Genomic DNA, 15694 nt, shown 5'->3' on the forward strand with positions numbered 1-15694 from the left:
GCTTGCTTCGTCCAGCTAAGTATCACTCCTAGAGATACTGAATATGCCGCTGTTAAGTGGAATCGTTATTTTCGTTTGAGTTGGTTGTTCAAGGACGCCTGACTACGTACGGAAGCTTACTCAACGAGTCGTCTGTATAAACAATGGTTCGTTGCGCGACAAAGCAATGGCCAATGCACGTATACATTTTACGTATGGGTGCTCCCGGGAATCGAACCCATAATTCTTGCGATGCAAGCGCCATGCTGTACCAACTGAGCTACAGGACCACAGACAACAATAGCCAACGTTACGTTTCTCTCAAGATTAGAATACTTGTGTTGTAGCTATACAGTATCAAGTTAGCTAACGCGCTAGCTAGCTAGCCACAGTAGCTAGCCAGGGATCCAGTTTGCATCCATGCCATTTACAATGTTATGTATTGCTCATCATTGTTGCCGGCTGTTGTTTATGTAACCGGTGCTGTACTGCACCGCTGTAACTCTGCGTTGTGTGTGGTTGATTGAGACTATAGAAGTGGACTTTGGAGATCAGATAGTTTTAATCAAGCAGAATTCACTCTGCATCCAAAAGAAAAGAAAACATGTGTAGAGCACATATGTTCTGCGAATCGTCGCCTCTTCCTCTCATAGTGCATCAAGATGATTTTTGAATACAACATTTAGTACAGCCTCTCCTTATTAAACATAACATATTTTACATAGATAAAACCACATACCTGCATCCAAAAGAAAATCAAACATGTGTAGAGCACATATGTTCTGCGAATCGTCGCCTCTTTCTACAACGGATGCACAATACAAGGGACTGGGATCATTCGAGGAGCTAGCCATCGTTCACACATACACATGCTAATACCTTAGCTAGCTATTAACCACGTGTTGAATTCAGAATGTTGATATCATCCTAAAAAGTACAACTACAAGTGCATCTTAACAATACCATCCACGTATGAGTAACCTCTAAATATACAACATTATTCATGAACAAAACACTGTGTGTATGACATTGTGCTTAAAAAATCAAACTTTTCTGAAGACGACAGAAAAAGCCTATCATAGTGCATCGAAATGATTTGAGCACGCAGGACATAACGTAAGTACACACCCCCCTCCTCCCAGGATGCAGGCGTGCATAATAACAATTCAACATGACATAATATTATATGAACCTGGTTAAATTCACACAGTACTTTAACAACTGTTACATTTACTTATTTATTTGTTGTCTCATCACATTATTGTACAGAAAAACGGAAACGTAGCTATTACACCAGTATTTATTGTTTCGAGTGGTCTTTTTAGTGGTATGGGATTCCAGTATTGCGTCGCTGATCGCATTGATTGACAGATCATCCCTGAAGTTGTTTATTACGTAAAAGTTTATTCACATTATGACGTTGGCTGAGTTACCGTATAAAATGCGCTAGTTTACCTCTTTGGTAATCACTTGGTAAAGTTTTACATGATGGGAACATAGGCTCCAGCTATAGACTTTAACCATGGAGGATAATAAGGTAAGCCTATGAATTGTTAACAGAGAAGGCCTATGCAGTGGTGCAGGAACCGCTGCGCCGTCTTTTTTTAATGCTGCGGCAGGAACCACATTTGGAACCACTATTGGAAGAACTGTCCACATTTACTTTTCATCAGCCAACAAAATGAGTAGGCCTAATGAACAGCAAATGCATTAGCCTATGTCAATCTACTATCCCCATAGTACAAAAATTGACCTATTCTGTGTGAGATATAAATATTCCAAACATAGTCTGGGACAGCTGTGGGATGCGATAGATCCCAAAATGAATACAACCGTTAGCAAAAAATGAATTTACCATGGCTAAGGGCTGTATCCAGAAAGTTTTGCCTAAGAACAGCGCTTAGCCATAGTATACTGGCCATTATAAACTGGGTGGTTCGAGCCCTGAATGCTGATTGGCTGAAAGCTGTGGTATATCAGAGCGTATACCACGGGTATGACAAAACAAATATCTTTACTCTTCTAATTAAGTTGGTAACCAGTTTATAATAACTCTGCGTTGTGTCGTGCGTACGAACAGCTCTTAGCTGTGGTATATTGTTAAATAATGGTCTAATTTGTTCCAATCAGAGTTTAAACGAAGATGATCCATGTGATCATCAAAGTTTGGGAGGTCAAGTCCAGAAAATGAAGAATGATATCCTGGGTTTAAACTATCCAGAAGATATTGAAGTGAAGGATCCCCTGCCTCAGATCGAGCTGAAGGCTGTGACAAGGAGAAAAGTTAAGGTGAGAGAATAGATTGAAGAGAGAAAGGGAAATCTGGGGTCTTACCTGTCCACACTCTAAACATGTCCAATATGCCATACAACATGTTGTTGTGAGGTTGAAGGGTAAATTGTCCTTACAACAGACTTTCATCTCTTAATATTCAGTCACCAATTGTTTACTGTAGCTCTTCTCAAAGGCCTGTACAGCAACGGCAACATACAGCATGTCATTGACTGTATTGTCTTTTTAGACCAAGAGGAGGACCAGTGCCAACAGGTCCACAGTTGAACAGAGCACTGATACTGATGCAGCTGAGAGAGATTTTGTTGATAATCAGAATGATGAAGATGAGGAAGAGGTGAAGAAGGATCCCCTGCCTCAGATGGAGCAGGATGCCGTGAAGAGAAATACAGTCAAGGTAAGGGGATAGATTGAGCAGAGATGTGGATATTTGTGATATCTGTCATGTCTATAGCCCATACAATACCCTTTTATCTCCTAATAGTAAATCTAGGGCTGACCCCATTTGGTCGACTGGTCGATAGTTTGGTCGATAGGCTGTTAGTTGACTGGGATTTCTTAAGTCGAGCAGTCGCAAAAGTTTTTTTTCTTCATGGTGCACATGGACACCTGTCTGATTCGCGCCTGTCTCAGTTGACTAATCCATTGCCGAGGCCACAGGGATGGCACAGTCCATCACGCTAAGACGTGATACTGAAAATGTATACGGTTATATTATGTCAAAATAATGGTGCAACACTAATAAATCAAATATTATTTTATAACAAATGCGCTTTCTCCCGCGTTGGATATGGTCGCTGTCTGTGGTTCTGAAACATAATCTTCAGTACGCCGTAGAATTGGTGCCCTTCCCTATGTTGCTATGTGCATAATAGCATAGTTAACCAGCATATTGGGATTGAGAACAATGCTGCAGAGGCAGCAGCAGCAGCAGCAGAGACGGGGACACAGCCCTTGCCTTAGCCTAATTGTCTAAGAAAATTGAGGAGAGAGGAAAACCCAACTTAATTAGGTGTATAATCAATAGCCTAATTGTTAAATGTGCCTGGCTTTGTAAATCATCCATATATATATATTACCAGTCAAAAGGGGTTTTCTTATATTTTTACTATTTTCTACATTGTAGAATAATAGTGAAGACATTAAAACTATGAAATAACACATATGGAATCATGTAGATACCAAAAAAGTGTTAAACAAATCAAAATATATTTTATATTTGAGATTCTTCAAAGTAGCCATCCTTTGCCTTAATGACAGCTTTGCACACTCTTGGCATTCTCTCATCCAGCTTCACCTGGAATGCACCTCAGAGAAGGGCCTCTTGACTCGTTCCATCGTGGGCTCCATGTTGGAGGATGTTGACATGGTGAGAACTGATGGACACGAGATACACCGGCCATCCTCCTCAAAGTCCTCCGTGTCCATCACCTCTGCCATGACCAGAGGGTCCCAGAGTGATTTTACAAATTCTCTTCCAGGGACTCCAGTCCCCAATGAGTGGCCTGTTGAAAGCTATTGTCCTATCATTAGGAGTTCGGTCATTGATATGAGTGACTCCTCAACTCATTCACAAGGGTCAACAAATTACACAAGGCAAACCATCTCTGCCATAGTTGACACTGTTATGGAGGTCATTCCAAGAGAAGATACGGAACACATAGCCACTGCAGATGATGTCACTTCTTTTACAAGAAGACTTGCGAGACTCAGCCCCAGGGACAGTCTTCAGAACTTCTCACATGAGCTCACTGACAAAGTTTATGAGCTCATAAAAAGTCACAACACCCCCCAGGCTCTTTTTGTGCGAGCTGGCAAGAGCGTGTCTGACTCTATTCTTTTGAAGCTGAAGACAGGATTGAATGCTTCTGAAGAATCCAGAGAGTTTCCATCTGACCTTGTGTACTCCTTTGCTGAGGAGTCAATAAAACGTCTGCTACAGCAGATTGTCTTCTGGCTTCCTCCACCATCACAAGGATCAGATTTCTGTCAAACTATCGTCTCTGATGGTTCTCTGCAGGACACAAGCCGGCTTATCCCGAGCTCTTCTGCCATCTCCATTAGTTCCTCACCGGTTTACTGTGACACAAAGAGCCTTTTCACCAATATAATGGTCAATCAGGTCATGGATACCTGTTCTGTGGCCTCCAATTCATCAGAAGAATTATCAGAGTTGATGAACATAATCAATGGGTTGTCCCCAACTGATGCTGGAACACTTGACTCTGACAGACCGGCTCCCCTGACCCCTAGCCGTCAGTCTAGTGCCAAATCATTGCCTAGACCCTCTCTGTCTGGCAGCAGCACACACAACGGTGGAACTGTGGATATTCAAGTTTTAGGAGAGATGGAATCCAAGATGGACAACAAAGATATGGAGATGTCTAGTGTCTCTGTGCATCCATCAACTCCATCAGCCATGGACTCTGATACACATGCATCATTTGACTCCACTAGCAATGACTACACCTCTTTGGTACTTTTACTGATTGTTAGATTGCTGACAATGATCACCCCTATCACATTACGGGAATCCTCTGACATTGGTGAAACATCAAGAGTTCTCACAAAGAGGATTCTGTCTGAGTTCTGTGGCACCTCAGGCCTTGAACCAACTCAAGCCTACCCCCAGAATCTGAAAATCAAAAAGATTTTCAAGGCTGTCTACAAGGGGCTTCTTCAAGAATTCGGGTCAGAGAAGATGCTCCAGGTTGCAATGAAGTCAACGGATTACGCATTTGACGATGCCCTGGTCAAATCATTAACTAGGGAACTACTAACTAAATGCAATGAGGCTAGCTCTTCACCTCCCTCCATGACCCAGTTGTCATCACACAATGCACTTGGCAGTGACGAGGTAGGTAATTCTGGGCTTCCAACAACTGGTAGAAAGGACAAGAAGAGAGGAAGATTCAGCGCTCTCTGTGGACTTAACCCAAAGGTACAGATGTCATCAAAATACAAATTATAAAGATGATTTTTATTCATTACGTACAGTATGATGGTAAACACGGATACCTTTTGTGTGCAATTTCTCCTACTGTACAAATGACTGTTTGTTACCCAGTGTACAAAGAAGGTCAACAAGAAGAAACACTGCACTCCAACACCTTCCCAGAACCAGACCCCTGGCGTCAGTGAAACAGGTAAGTCAATACACTCAAATGTGTACTGAACGAAAATATAAACGCAACATGCAACAATTTCAAAGATTTTATTGAGTTACAGTTCATATAAGGAAATCAGTCAATTGAAATACGTTCATTAGGCCCTTATCTATGGATTTCACATGACTGGGAATACAGATATGCATCTGTTCATCACAGATACCTTATAAAAAGGTAGGGGCGTGGATCAGAAAACCAGTCAGTATCTGGTGTGATCACCATTTGCCTCATGCAGCGGGACACTTCTCCTTCGCATATAGTTGATCAGGCTGTTGACTGTTGATTGTGGAATGTTGTCTCACTCCTCTTCAATAGCTGTGTGAAGTTGTTGAATATTGATGGGAACTGGAACACGCTGTTGTACACGTCAATCCAGAGCATCACAAACATGCTAAATTGGTGACATGTCTGGTGAGTATGCAGGCCTTGCGACATGGGGCCATGCATTATCATGCTGAAACATGAGGTGATGGCGGCGGACGAATGGCACGACAGTGGGCCTAAGGATCTCGTGACGGTATCTCTGTGCATTCAAATTGCCATTGATAAAATGCAATTGTGTTCGTTGTCCGTAGCTTATGCCTGCCCACACCATAACCCTACAGCCAACACGACGCCATATACGTGGCCAAATTCTCTAAAACGACATTGAAGGCGGCTTATGGTAAAGAAATAAACATTCAATTCTCTGGCCACAGCTCTGGTGGACATTCCTGCAGTCAGCATGCCAATTGCACGCTCCCTCAAAACTAGACAACCAGCGTTTTTCCTTGCTCCTATTTTTCCCAGCCTCTGTCTCTGAGACATCTGTGGCATTGTGTTGTGTGACAAAACTGCACATTTTAGCGTGGCCTTTTATTGTCTCCAGCACGAGTTGCACCTTTGTAATGATTATGCTTTTAACCCACAAGAGTCTAAGCCCTGTCTAGACCGAGGGGTTTGTATCGGCCTTACTGCTATTAGCCCATACAAACACATTGAATAACAGATTCACTACATGGAATTGAAGTGTCTGTCCTAAATCTGAGAGATATAAGAAAGTTGACGAATATATATATATATTTATATGTATATCTATTTTTTGCATGTTTTTAACCCCTTCTTTTTGGCACTAAACAGTCTAAACCCTGGGGGGGCCTATGTAACACTTCTGTGTTAAATAGGCGGATTGAGACTGCTAAGGCTACCTGCCGCCCTACATTTCTAAATTATGTAGAATATTACAATTCAAATAATAATAATGCAATACTAATTCTTCGCACTAACTAGGGTCAGTTAAAGAAAATGTTATGTTTACATTATGTTTTTCAGCAATTGTCAATGATCAAGAATCCTGCCGAACAGAGAGTGTATGCTCCACCAAGAAGAAACCAAGGAAGCGTTCGCTCATTTCCAGGATGTTTTCAGCTATAGGAAAAGCCTTGTCCAGTCCCTTTACTTCCTGCTATAAAAGGAAGACCACCTAATCTATATTTGAAATAAATATAATTAAATTAATTCTTCATGTTGAGTGTTTTTCATTATATATTATTGGATAATATAAAGTGTAGTAGTAGAAGTTGTGTAGTTGACTATATTACTTTTACTTTTAAAATACATTTAAAAAAAATAAGAATAGTGTGCACTTCTAGGTACAGTTGAAGTCTGATGTTTACATACCACCCTGCATACCACTGCTGGCTTGCTTCTGAAGCTAAGCAGGGTTGGTCCTGGTCAGTCCCTGGATGGGAGACCAGATGCTGCTGGAAGTGGTGTTGGAGGGCCAGTAGGAGGCACTCTTTCCTCTGGTCTAAAAAATATCCCAATGCCCCAGGGCAGTGATTGGGGACACTGCCCTGTGTAGGGTGCCGTCTTTCGGATGGGACGTTAAACGGGTGTCCTGACCCTCTGAGGTCATTAAAGATCCCATGGCACTTATCGTAAGAGTAGGGGTGTTAACCCCGGTGTCCTGGCTAAATTCCCAATCTGGCCCTCAAACCATCATGGTCACCTAATAATCCCCAGTTTACAATTGGCTCATTCATCCCCCTCCTCTCCCCTGTAACTATTCCCCAGGTCGTTGCTGCAAATGAGAACGTGTTCTCAGTCAACTTACCTGGTAAAATAACGGTAAAATAAATAAAATAAAACATACACCTTAGCCAAATACATTTAAACTCAGTTTTTCACAATTCCTGACATTTAATCCTAGTAAAAATTCCCTGTCTTAGGTCAGTTAGGATCACCACTTTATTTTAAGAATGTGAAATGTCACAATAATAGTAGAGAGAATTATTTATTTCAGCTTTTATTTATTTCATCACGTTCCCAGTGGGTTTACATACACTCAATTAGTATTTGGTAGCATTGCTTTTAAATTGTTTAACTTGGGTCAAAAGTTTTGGGTGGCCTTCCAAAGCTTCTCACAATAAGTTGACTGAATTTTGGCCCATTCCTCCTGACATTGCAGGTGTAAATGAGTCAGGTTTGTAGGCCTCCTTGCTCGCACACGCTTTTTCAGTTCTGCCCACATATTTTCTATAGGATTGAGATCAGGGCTTTGTGATGGCCAATCCAATACCTTGACTTTGTTGTCTTTAAGTCATTTTGCCACAACTTTGGAAGTATGCTTGGGGTTATTGTCCATTTGGAATACCCAATTGCGACCAAGCTTTAACTTCCTGACTGATGTCTTGATGTTTCTTCAATATATCCACATAATTTCCCCCCCTCACGATGCCATCTATTTTGTGAAGTGCACGTGAAAAACGAGTTTTAATGACTCCAACTTATGTAAAGCGGAGCGACACAGGGGAACCCAGGAGCAGACTCAGATGAGGAAACAGGGATGAATGAAACAAAATATTTATTGTCACACAGGGAGATATGGAGTGCAGATCCGGGGAAGCTCGGATGAGTTGCAAAAAAAACAGATGTGGAGACTGAGGTTGGAGTTGGCTGAGTAGAACAGGGTAAACAGGTCCTGAGGGGAATCCAAGGTAGTGGTGGTGAGTAAAATCCAGAGCAAGGTAGTTGGGTGGTGAGATGTGGAACAGGAGACAGGAGCCAGAGACAGAGCGGTAACTGCGATGAGGATAAATGGTGTCAGGCAGGGAAACAGGCACAGCAGAGTAACAGGATCTTGAATAATCCTAAATGGCTAGACTATATATAGAATACATATATGGCAGCTCTGCTTCTAGCTCCTAAGCAACTTTGCAGTATTTACAGTGTGTTATTCCTTACATTATTAGGCCAGAATTATTTTTGTGTTATTACATACAGCCGGAAATAACTTTTGGTTTCAGAGTGGCGGTAACTCAACAGCATTACGACCAGGAATTTTATTTATTCCCGAGGCTGCTCCAAAACACAGCTGGCGGGGAAGAGGTATTCGGAGTGGACTTCTAGTCCGAGTCAGGAGGCGTGCACACCATCCACCGCTTCCAAGTATATTATTTGCAAATGTTCAGTGTCTGGATAATAAAGTAGACTAGCTCAGGGCGAGGATCTCCTTCCAGAGAGACATCAGGGATTGTAACATACTCTGTTTCACGGAAACATGGCTCTCTCGGGATATACTGTCCCCGTCCATACAGCCAGCTGGGTTCTCACTACCAGGGTTGGGTGGGTTACTTTCTAAATGTAATCCGTTAGTTACTAGTTACCTGTCCAAATTTCCAATCTTAACCTGCCACAAGCTACTTTTGTGTCAGCAAGTCTCCCCAGTGAAAAATGGCCATATCCACCACTCCATCTCTCATGTACAGACCTTTCAAGTAGCTGCACTTAACACCTCACTGATACTGATTGTGTAAGCTACAAACCCAAATTGTCTAAGGAAATGTAGCTAACAGTAATAACATTGCAGACATATTCAGAAATCTGGGCTGAAATAATAATTCAGATGAAAATAAGAAATATGATAAACTAATTAAGAAATAAGTGACCAGATTTTTTTATTGAAAACCATGGACATTAGTTTTGGGTGGGGGGAAGGGCGTGGTGCGGTTCCTAGTTATTATTTTTTTTGCACATAAAAGAGTGAAACACCACAACAGGAATAAGGGTTGTGGAAAGTGTCAAATTTGGTAGGACTGTGACAATTTACTGTCTTGAAAAAATATATACAAATACAAATGTGACAATTTACTGTTTTGAAAAAATATATACGTATACAAATACAAATACCTAGGTGTCTGGTTAGACTGTAAACTCTCCTTCCAGACTCACATCAAACATCTCCAATCCAAAGTTAAATCTAGAATTGGCTTCCTATTTTGCAACAAAGAATCCTTCACTCATGCTGCCAAACATACCCTCTTAAAACTGACCATCCTACCGATCCTCGACTTCGGCGATGTCATTTACAAAATAGCCTCCAATACCCTACTCAATAAATTGGATGCAGTCTATCACAGTACCATCCGTTTTGTCACCAGAGCCCCATATACTACCCACCACTGCGACCTGTACGCTCTCGTTGGCTGGCCCTCGCTTCATACTCGTCGCCAAACCCACTGGCTCCAGGTCATCTACAAGACCCTGCTAGGTAAAGTCCCCCCTTATCTCAGCTCGCTGGTCACCATAACAGCACCCACCTGTAGCACGCGCTCCAGCAGGTATATCTCTCTGGTCACCCCCAAAACCAATTCCTCCTTTGGCCGCCTCTCCTTCCAGTTCTCTGCTGCCAATGACTGGAACGAACTTCAAAAATCTCTGAAACTCGGGGCCTCCCGGGTGGGGCAGTGGTCTAGAGCACTGCATCGCAGTGCTAGCTGCGCCACCAGAGTCTCTGGGTTCGCGCCCAGGCTCTGTCGCAGCCGGCCGCGACCGGGAGGTCTGTGGGGCGACGCAATTGGCTTAGTGTCGTCCGGGTTAGGTAGGGTTTGGCCGGTAGGGATATCCTTGTCTCATCGCGCTCCAGCGACTCCTGTGGCGGGCCGGGCGCAGTGCGCGCTAACCGAGGGGGGCGGGTGCACGGTGTTTCCTCCGACACATTGGTGCGGCTGGCTTCCGGGTTGGAGGCGCGCTGTGTTAAGAAGCAGTGCGGCTTGGTTGGGTTGTGCTTCGGAGGACGCATGGCTTTCGACCTTCGTCTCTCCCGAGCCCGTACGGGAGTTGTAGCGATGAGACAAGATAGTAATTACTAGCGATTGGATACCACAAAAATTGGGGAGAAAAGGGGATAAAATTAAAAATAAAAAAAATCTCTGAAACTGGAAACACTTATCTCCCTCACTAGCTTTAAGCACCAGGTGTCAGAGCAGCTAACAGATTACTACATCTGTACATAGCCCATCTATAATTTAGCCCAAACAACTACCTCTTCCCCTACTGTATTTATTTCTTTGGCCCCTTTGCACCCCATTATTTCTATTTCTACTTTGCACATTCTTCCACTGCAGATCTACAGTGTTGTACTTGCTATATTGTATTTACTTCGCCACAATGGCCTTTTTTTACGTTTACCTCCCTTATCCTGTCTAGGATCAGCGTGGCGCTAGCGGCACACCCCCCCCCCCCCCCACTGAAAAACCAGTGCCGCGAAATTCAAAAAAAATATATTTTTTAAATATTTAACTTTCACACATTAAAGTCCAATACAGCTAATGAAAGACACAGATCTTGTGAATCCAGTCAACATTTCCGATTTTTAAAATGTTTTACAGGGAAGACACAATATGTAAAGATGTACATCTATTACCTAAAAACACATTAGCATAATCCACCATCTTTTATTTGTCCACCAACACCAGTAGCCATCACCAATTCGGCTAAACTAAGATATTTATAGCCCCTAACCAACAAAAAAACTCATTAGATGACAGTCTGATAACATATTTATGGTATGGGATAGGTTTTGTTAGAAAAAAGTGCATATTTCAGGTATATGGCATAGTTTACAATTGCACCCACCATCACAAATGGACTAGAATAATTACAATGAGCAACGTGTTTACCTAACTACTAATCATCAAACATTTCGTAAAAATACACAGCATACACGAATCGAAAGACACAGATCCTGTGAATACAGACAATATTTCAGATTTTCTAAGTGTCTTACAGCGAAAACACAATAAATCGTTATATTAGCATAGCACATAGCACATAGCAGCCCAGCATTGATTCTAGCCAAAGTGGGCGATAACGTCAACATCGCCAAAAATATATTAATTTTTTCACTAACCTTCTCAGAATTCTTCCGATGACACTCCTGTAACATCACATTACAACATGCATATACAGTTTGATCGAAAATGTTTATATTTAGCCACCAAAATCATGGTTAGACAATGTGAAATGTAACTCAGCTGGTCAGAATTTGTCCTTGCGCCACTTAGACAGTGATCTACTCTTATACATAAATACTCATAAACGTGACTAAAAAATATAGGGTGGACAGGGATTGATAGACAATTTAATTCTTAATACAATTGCGTTATTACATTTTTTAATTTATCCTTACTTTTCAATACAGTTTGCGCCAAGCGAAGCTACGTCAAAAAACATGGCGTCCTAAGCCACTAAAATGTTTCGACAGAAACACGATTTATCATAATAAAAATGTCCTACCTTGAGCTGTTCTTCCATCAGTATCTTGGGCAAAGGATCCTTTCTTGGGAGAAATCGTCTTTTGGTGGAAAGCTGTCCTCTTGCCATGTGGAAAAGTCAACTGCGTTCGGGATGAACTGAAAAGCGTGCCCAACTTTTCACATCGTTGCAAAAATAAATGTCCCAAAATCGCACTAAACGGATATAAATTGCTATAAAACGCTTTAAATTAACTACCTTATGATGTTTTTAACTCCTATAACGAGTGAAAAGATGACCGGAGAAATATAACAGGCTAAACTAACGCTTGGAACAGGTGCGCGCCGGTGTCCACTTTGCTCATGACGCAGCTCCCAAAGAATGACTAGCTTCAGGGTTTTTTCATTTGTAGGGCCTGTGAACGTGCAATCGACCCCGTTGGAATCGTCATCACGTAAAGGCATCCAGGGGAAGACGTAAGAAGTGTCCGTATAGTCATAGCAACGACAGTGCCCTTTTAAATGACTTCAGAACAGTGGCCAACATTTCTCAAATCTGACTCCATGTCAGGGAAATTGCTGTAGAATGGGCTCTGTTCCACTTAGAGACAAAATTTCAACTCCTATAGAAACTATAGACTGTTTTCTATCCAATAATAATAATAATATGCATATTGTACGATCAAGGATTTTGTGGGAAGCCGTTTAAAAAATTAGCCAAATTAGCATAAGTAGTCTAAACAGCGCCCCCATCCCCAACAGGTTATCTCACCTCATTTGCTCACATTGTATATAGACTTATTTTTCTACTGTATTATTGACTGTATGTTTGTTTTACTCCATGTGTAACTCTGTGTTGTTGTATGTGTTGTCCTCTCTTCTCCAGACCATTTCCGGAGACCTTCTCCCTTACCTCACCTCGCTCATCAACTCATCCTTGACCGCTGGCTACGTCCCTTCCGTCTTCAAGAGAGCGAGAGTTGCACCCCTTCTGGAAAAACCTACACTCGATCCCTCCGATGTCAACAACTACAGACCAGTATCCCTTCTTTCTTTTCTCTCCAAAACTCTTGAACGTGCCGTCCTTGGACAGCTCTCCTGCTATCTCTCTCAGAATGACCTTCTTGATCCAAATCAGTCAGGTTTCAAGACTAGTCATTCAACTGAGACTGCTCTTCTCTGTGTCACGGAGGCGCTCCGCACTGCTAAAGCTAACTCTCTCTCTTCTGCTCTCATCCTTCTAGACCTATCGGCTGCCTTTGATACTGTGAACCATCAGATCCTCCTCTCCACCCTCTCCGAGCTGGGCATCTCCGGCGCGGCCCACGCTTGGATTGCGTCCTACCTGACAGGTCGCTCCTACCAGGTGGCGTGGCGAGAATCTGTCTCCGCACCACGTGCTCTCACCACTGGTGTCCCCCAGGGCTCTGTTCTAGGCCCTCTCCTATTCTCGCTATACACCAAGTCACTTGGCTCTGTCATATCCTCACATGGTCTCTCCTATCATTGCTATGCAGACGACACACAATTAATCTTCTCCTTTCCCCCCTCTGATAACCAGGTGGTGAATCGCATCTCTGCATGTCTGGCAGACATATCAGTGTGGATGACGGATCACCACCTCAAGCTGAACCTCGGCAAGACGGAGCTGCTCTTCCTCCCGGGGAAGGACTGCCCGTTCCATGATCTCGCCATCACAGTTGACAACTCCATTGTGTCCTCCTCCCAGAGTGCTAAGAACCTTGGCGTGATCCTGGACAACACCCTGTCGTTCTCAACTAACATCAAGGCGGTGACCCGTTCCTGTAGGTTCATGCTCTACAACATTCGCAGAGTACGACCCTGCCTCACGCAGGAAGCGGCGCAGGTCCTAATCCAGGCACTTGTCATCTCCCGTCTGGATTACTGCAACTCGCTGTTGGCTGGGCTCCCTGCCTGTGCCATTAAACCCCTACAACTCATCCAGAACGCCGCAGCCCGTCTGGTGTTCAACTTTCCCAAGTTCTCTCACGTCACCCCGCTCCTCCGCTCTCTCCACTGGCTTCCAGTTGAAGCTCGCATCCGCTACAAGACCATGGTGCTTGCCTACGGAGCTGTGAGGGGAACGGCACCTCCGTACCTTCAGGCTCTGATCAGGCCCTACACCCAAACAAGGGCACTGCGTTCATCCACCTCTGGCCTGCTCGCCTCCCTACCTCTGAGGAAGTACAGTTCCCGCTCAGCCCAGTCAAAACTGTTCGCTGCTCTGGCACCCCAATGGTGGAACAAACTCCCTCCCGACGCCAGGTCAGCGGAGTCAATCACCACCTTCCGGAGACACCTGAAACCCCACCTCTTTAAGGAATACCTAGGATAGGATAAAGTAATTCTTCTAACCCCCCCCCCCTTAAAAGAGTTAGATGCACTATTGTAAAGTGGTTGTTCCACTGGATATCATAAGGTGAATGCACCAATTTGTAAGTCGCTCTGGATAAGAGCGTCTGCTAAATGACTTAAATGTAAATGTAAATGTAATGTGTTGAACTGCTTTGCTTTATCTTGGCCAGATCGCAATTGTAAATGAGAACTTGTTCTCAACTTGCCTACCTGGTTAAATAAAGGTTAAATAAAAAAATATATATATTTGCAGATTCTTTAACCAAATCCCTATTTCTTATACACTTTTTTAAAGATCGAAAACAAAATGGAAGATAAGAGTCCAGGAACCTACAAAGTAAACTATGTGGTATGTTTTAAGGCGTAGCCTAGTATTTTCTGCTTCGCCTAGTATTTAGAGTATGCTTGCCTTGCTTTAGACAAACCACTCATACTGATTCTCTTTTAGTCCATACTGTCACGCCCTGGCCTTAGTATTCTTTGTTTTCTTTATTATTTTAGTTAGGTCAGGGTGTGACATGGGGAATGTTTGTGTTTTGTTGGTTTTGGGTGTTTCTATGGTAAAGGGGTTGTTGGGTGTAGTATATGGGTTTGTGTTGAGTACATGTGTCTAGCGTTGTCTATGTGATACGTTTGTAGCCAGTGTGTGCACATCGTTGTTTAGCTTCACGATCGTTTTCTTGTTTTGTTTAGTGTTTAAGTGTTTTTGTTTCGTTTGCCTTCTTCGTTAATAAAAAGGAGATGGCTTATTTTCCTAAAGCTGCGTTTTGGTCCGTCAATCCTCTCGGCTTTGGGATTGACGGACCAAAACGCAGCTTTAGGAAAATAAGCCATCTCCTTTTTATTAACGAAGAAGGCAAACGAAACAAAAACACTTAAACACTAAACAAAACAAGAAAACGATCGTGAAGCTAAACAACGATGTGCACACACTGGCTACAAACGTATCACATAGACAACGCTAGACACATGTACTCAACACAAACCCATATACTACACCCAACAACCCCTTTACCATAGAAACACCCAAAACACAAACATTCCCCATGTCACACCCTGACCTAACTAAAATAATAAAGAAAACAAAGAATACTAAGGCCAGGGCGTGACACATACATAAAAGCAGATTCAGCTTTAGTTGCATCCAGGAACTTGCATAATGTGCTTATACTTGCTTTTTTTAAACCTTGAAAGTAGTTTTAAAAAACTGAAATTGTAATAGATGTTTGTTGTGTGGGGTTTTATAAGGTTTTTTGACATGCTTAACTAACTATAAGCTAGTAGGGCTTCTTATGCATTAAAGTTTGAATTACTGACTCATGTGAACCTGTATTTTCCATAAGTCTCTACTCTTACCAGTGCGAC

The 15694-nt window shown here is 42.7% G+C and overlaps 1 protein-coding gene across 2 annotated transcripts; it reads left to right on the forward strand.

Annotated features, from left to right (window-relative positions):
* The first annotated feature begins 1007 nt into the window (after nt 1-1007).
* Nucleotides 1008-6935, forward strand: LOC129850263 (uncharacterized). Of its 2 annotated transcripts, none has more exons than XM_055916752.1 (6): nt 1008-1095; nt 2110-2268; nt 2501-2668; nt 3563-5212; nt 5339-5417; nt 6750-6935. In XM_055916752.1, exons 2-6 carry the CDS (start codon nt 2167-2169, stop codon nt 6902-6904), a joined length of 2154 nt encoding a protein of 717 aa, XP_055772727.1. In that variant the 5' UTR covers nt 1008-1095; nt 2110-2166; the 3' UTR covers nt 6905-6935. The 2 variants fall into 2 exon arrangements, with proteins under 2 accessions (XP_055772727.1, XP_055772726.1); XM_055916751.1 differs by lacking the exon at nt 1008-1095 and adding an exon at nt 1429-1516.
* Nucleotides 6936-15694: the final 8759 nt, after the last annotated feature.

This window comes from Salvelinus fontinalis, unplaced genomic scaffold (genome assembly GCF_029448725.1).
Source record: "Salvelinus fontinalis isolate EN_2023a unplaced genomic scaffold, ASM2944872v1 scaffold_1908, whole genome shotgun sequence".
Classification (NCBI taxonomy): Eukaryota; Metazoa; Chordata; class Actinopteri; order Salmoniformes; family Salmonidae; genus Salvelinus; species Salvelinus fontinalis.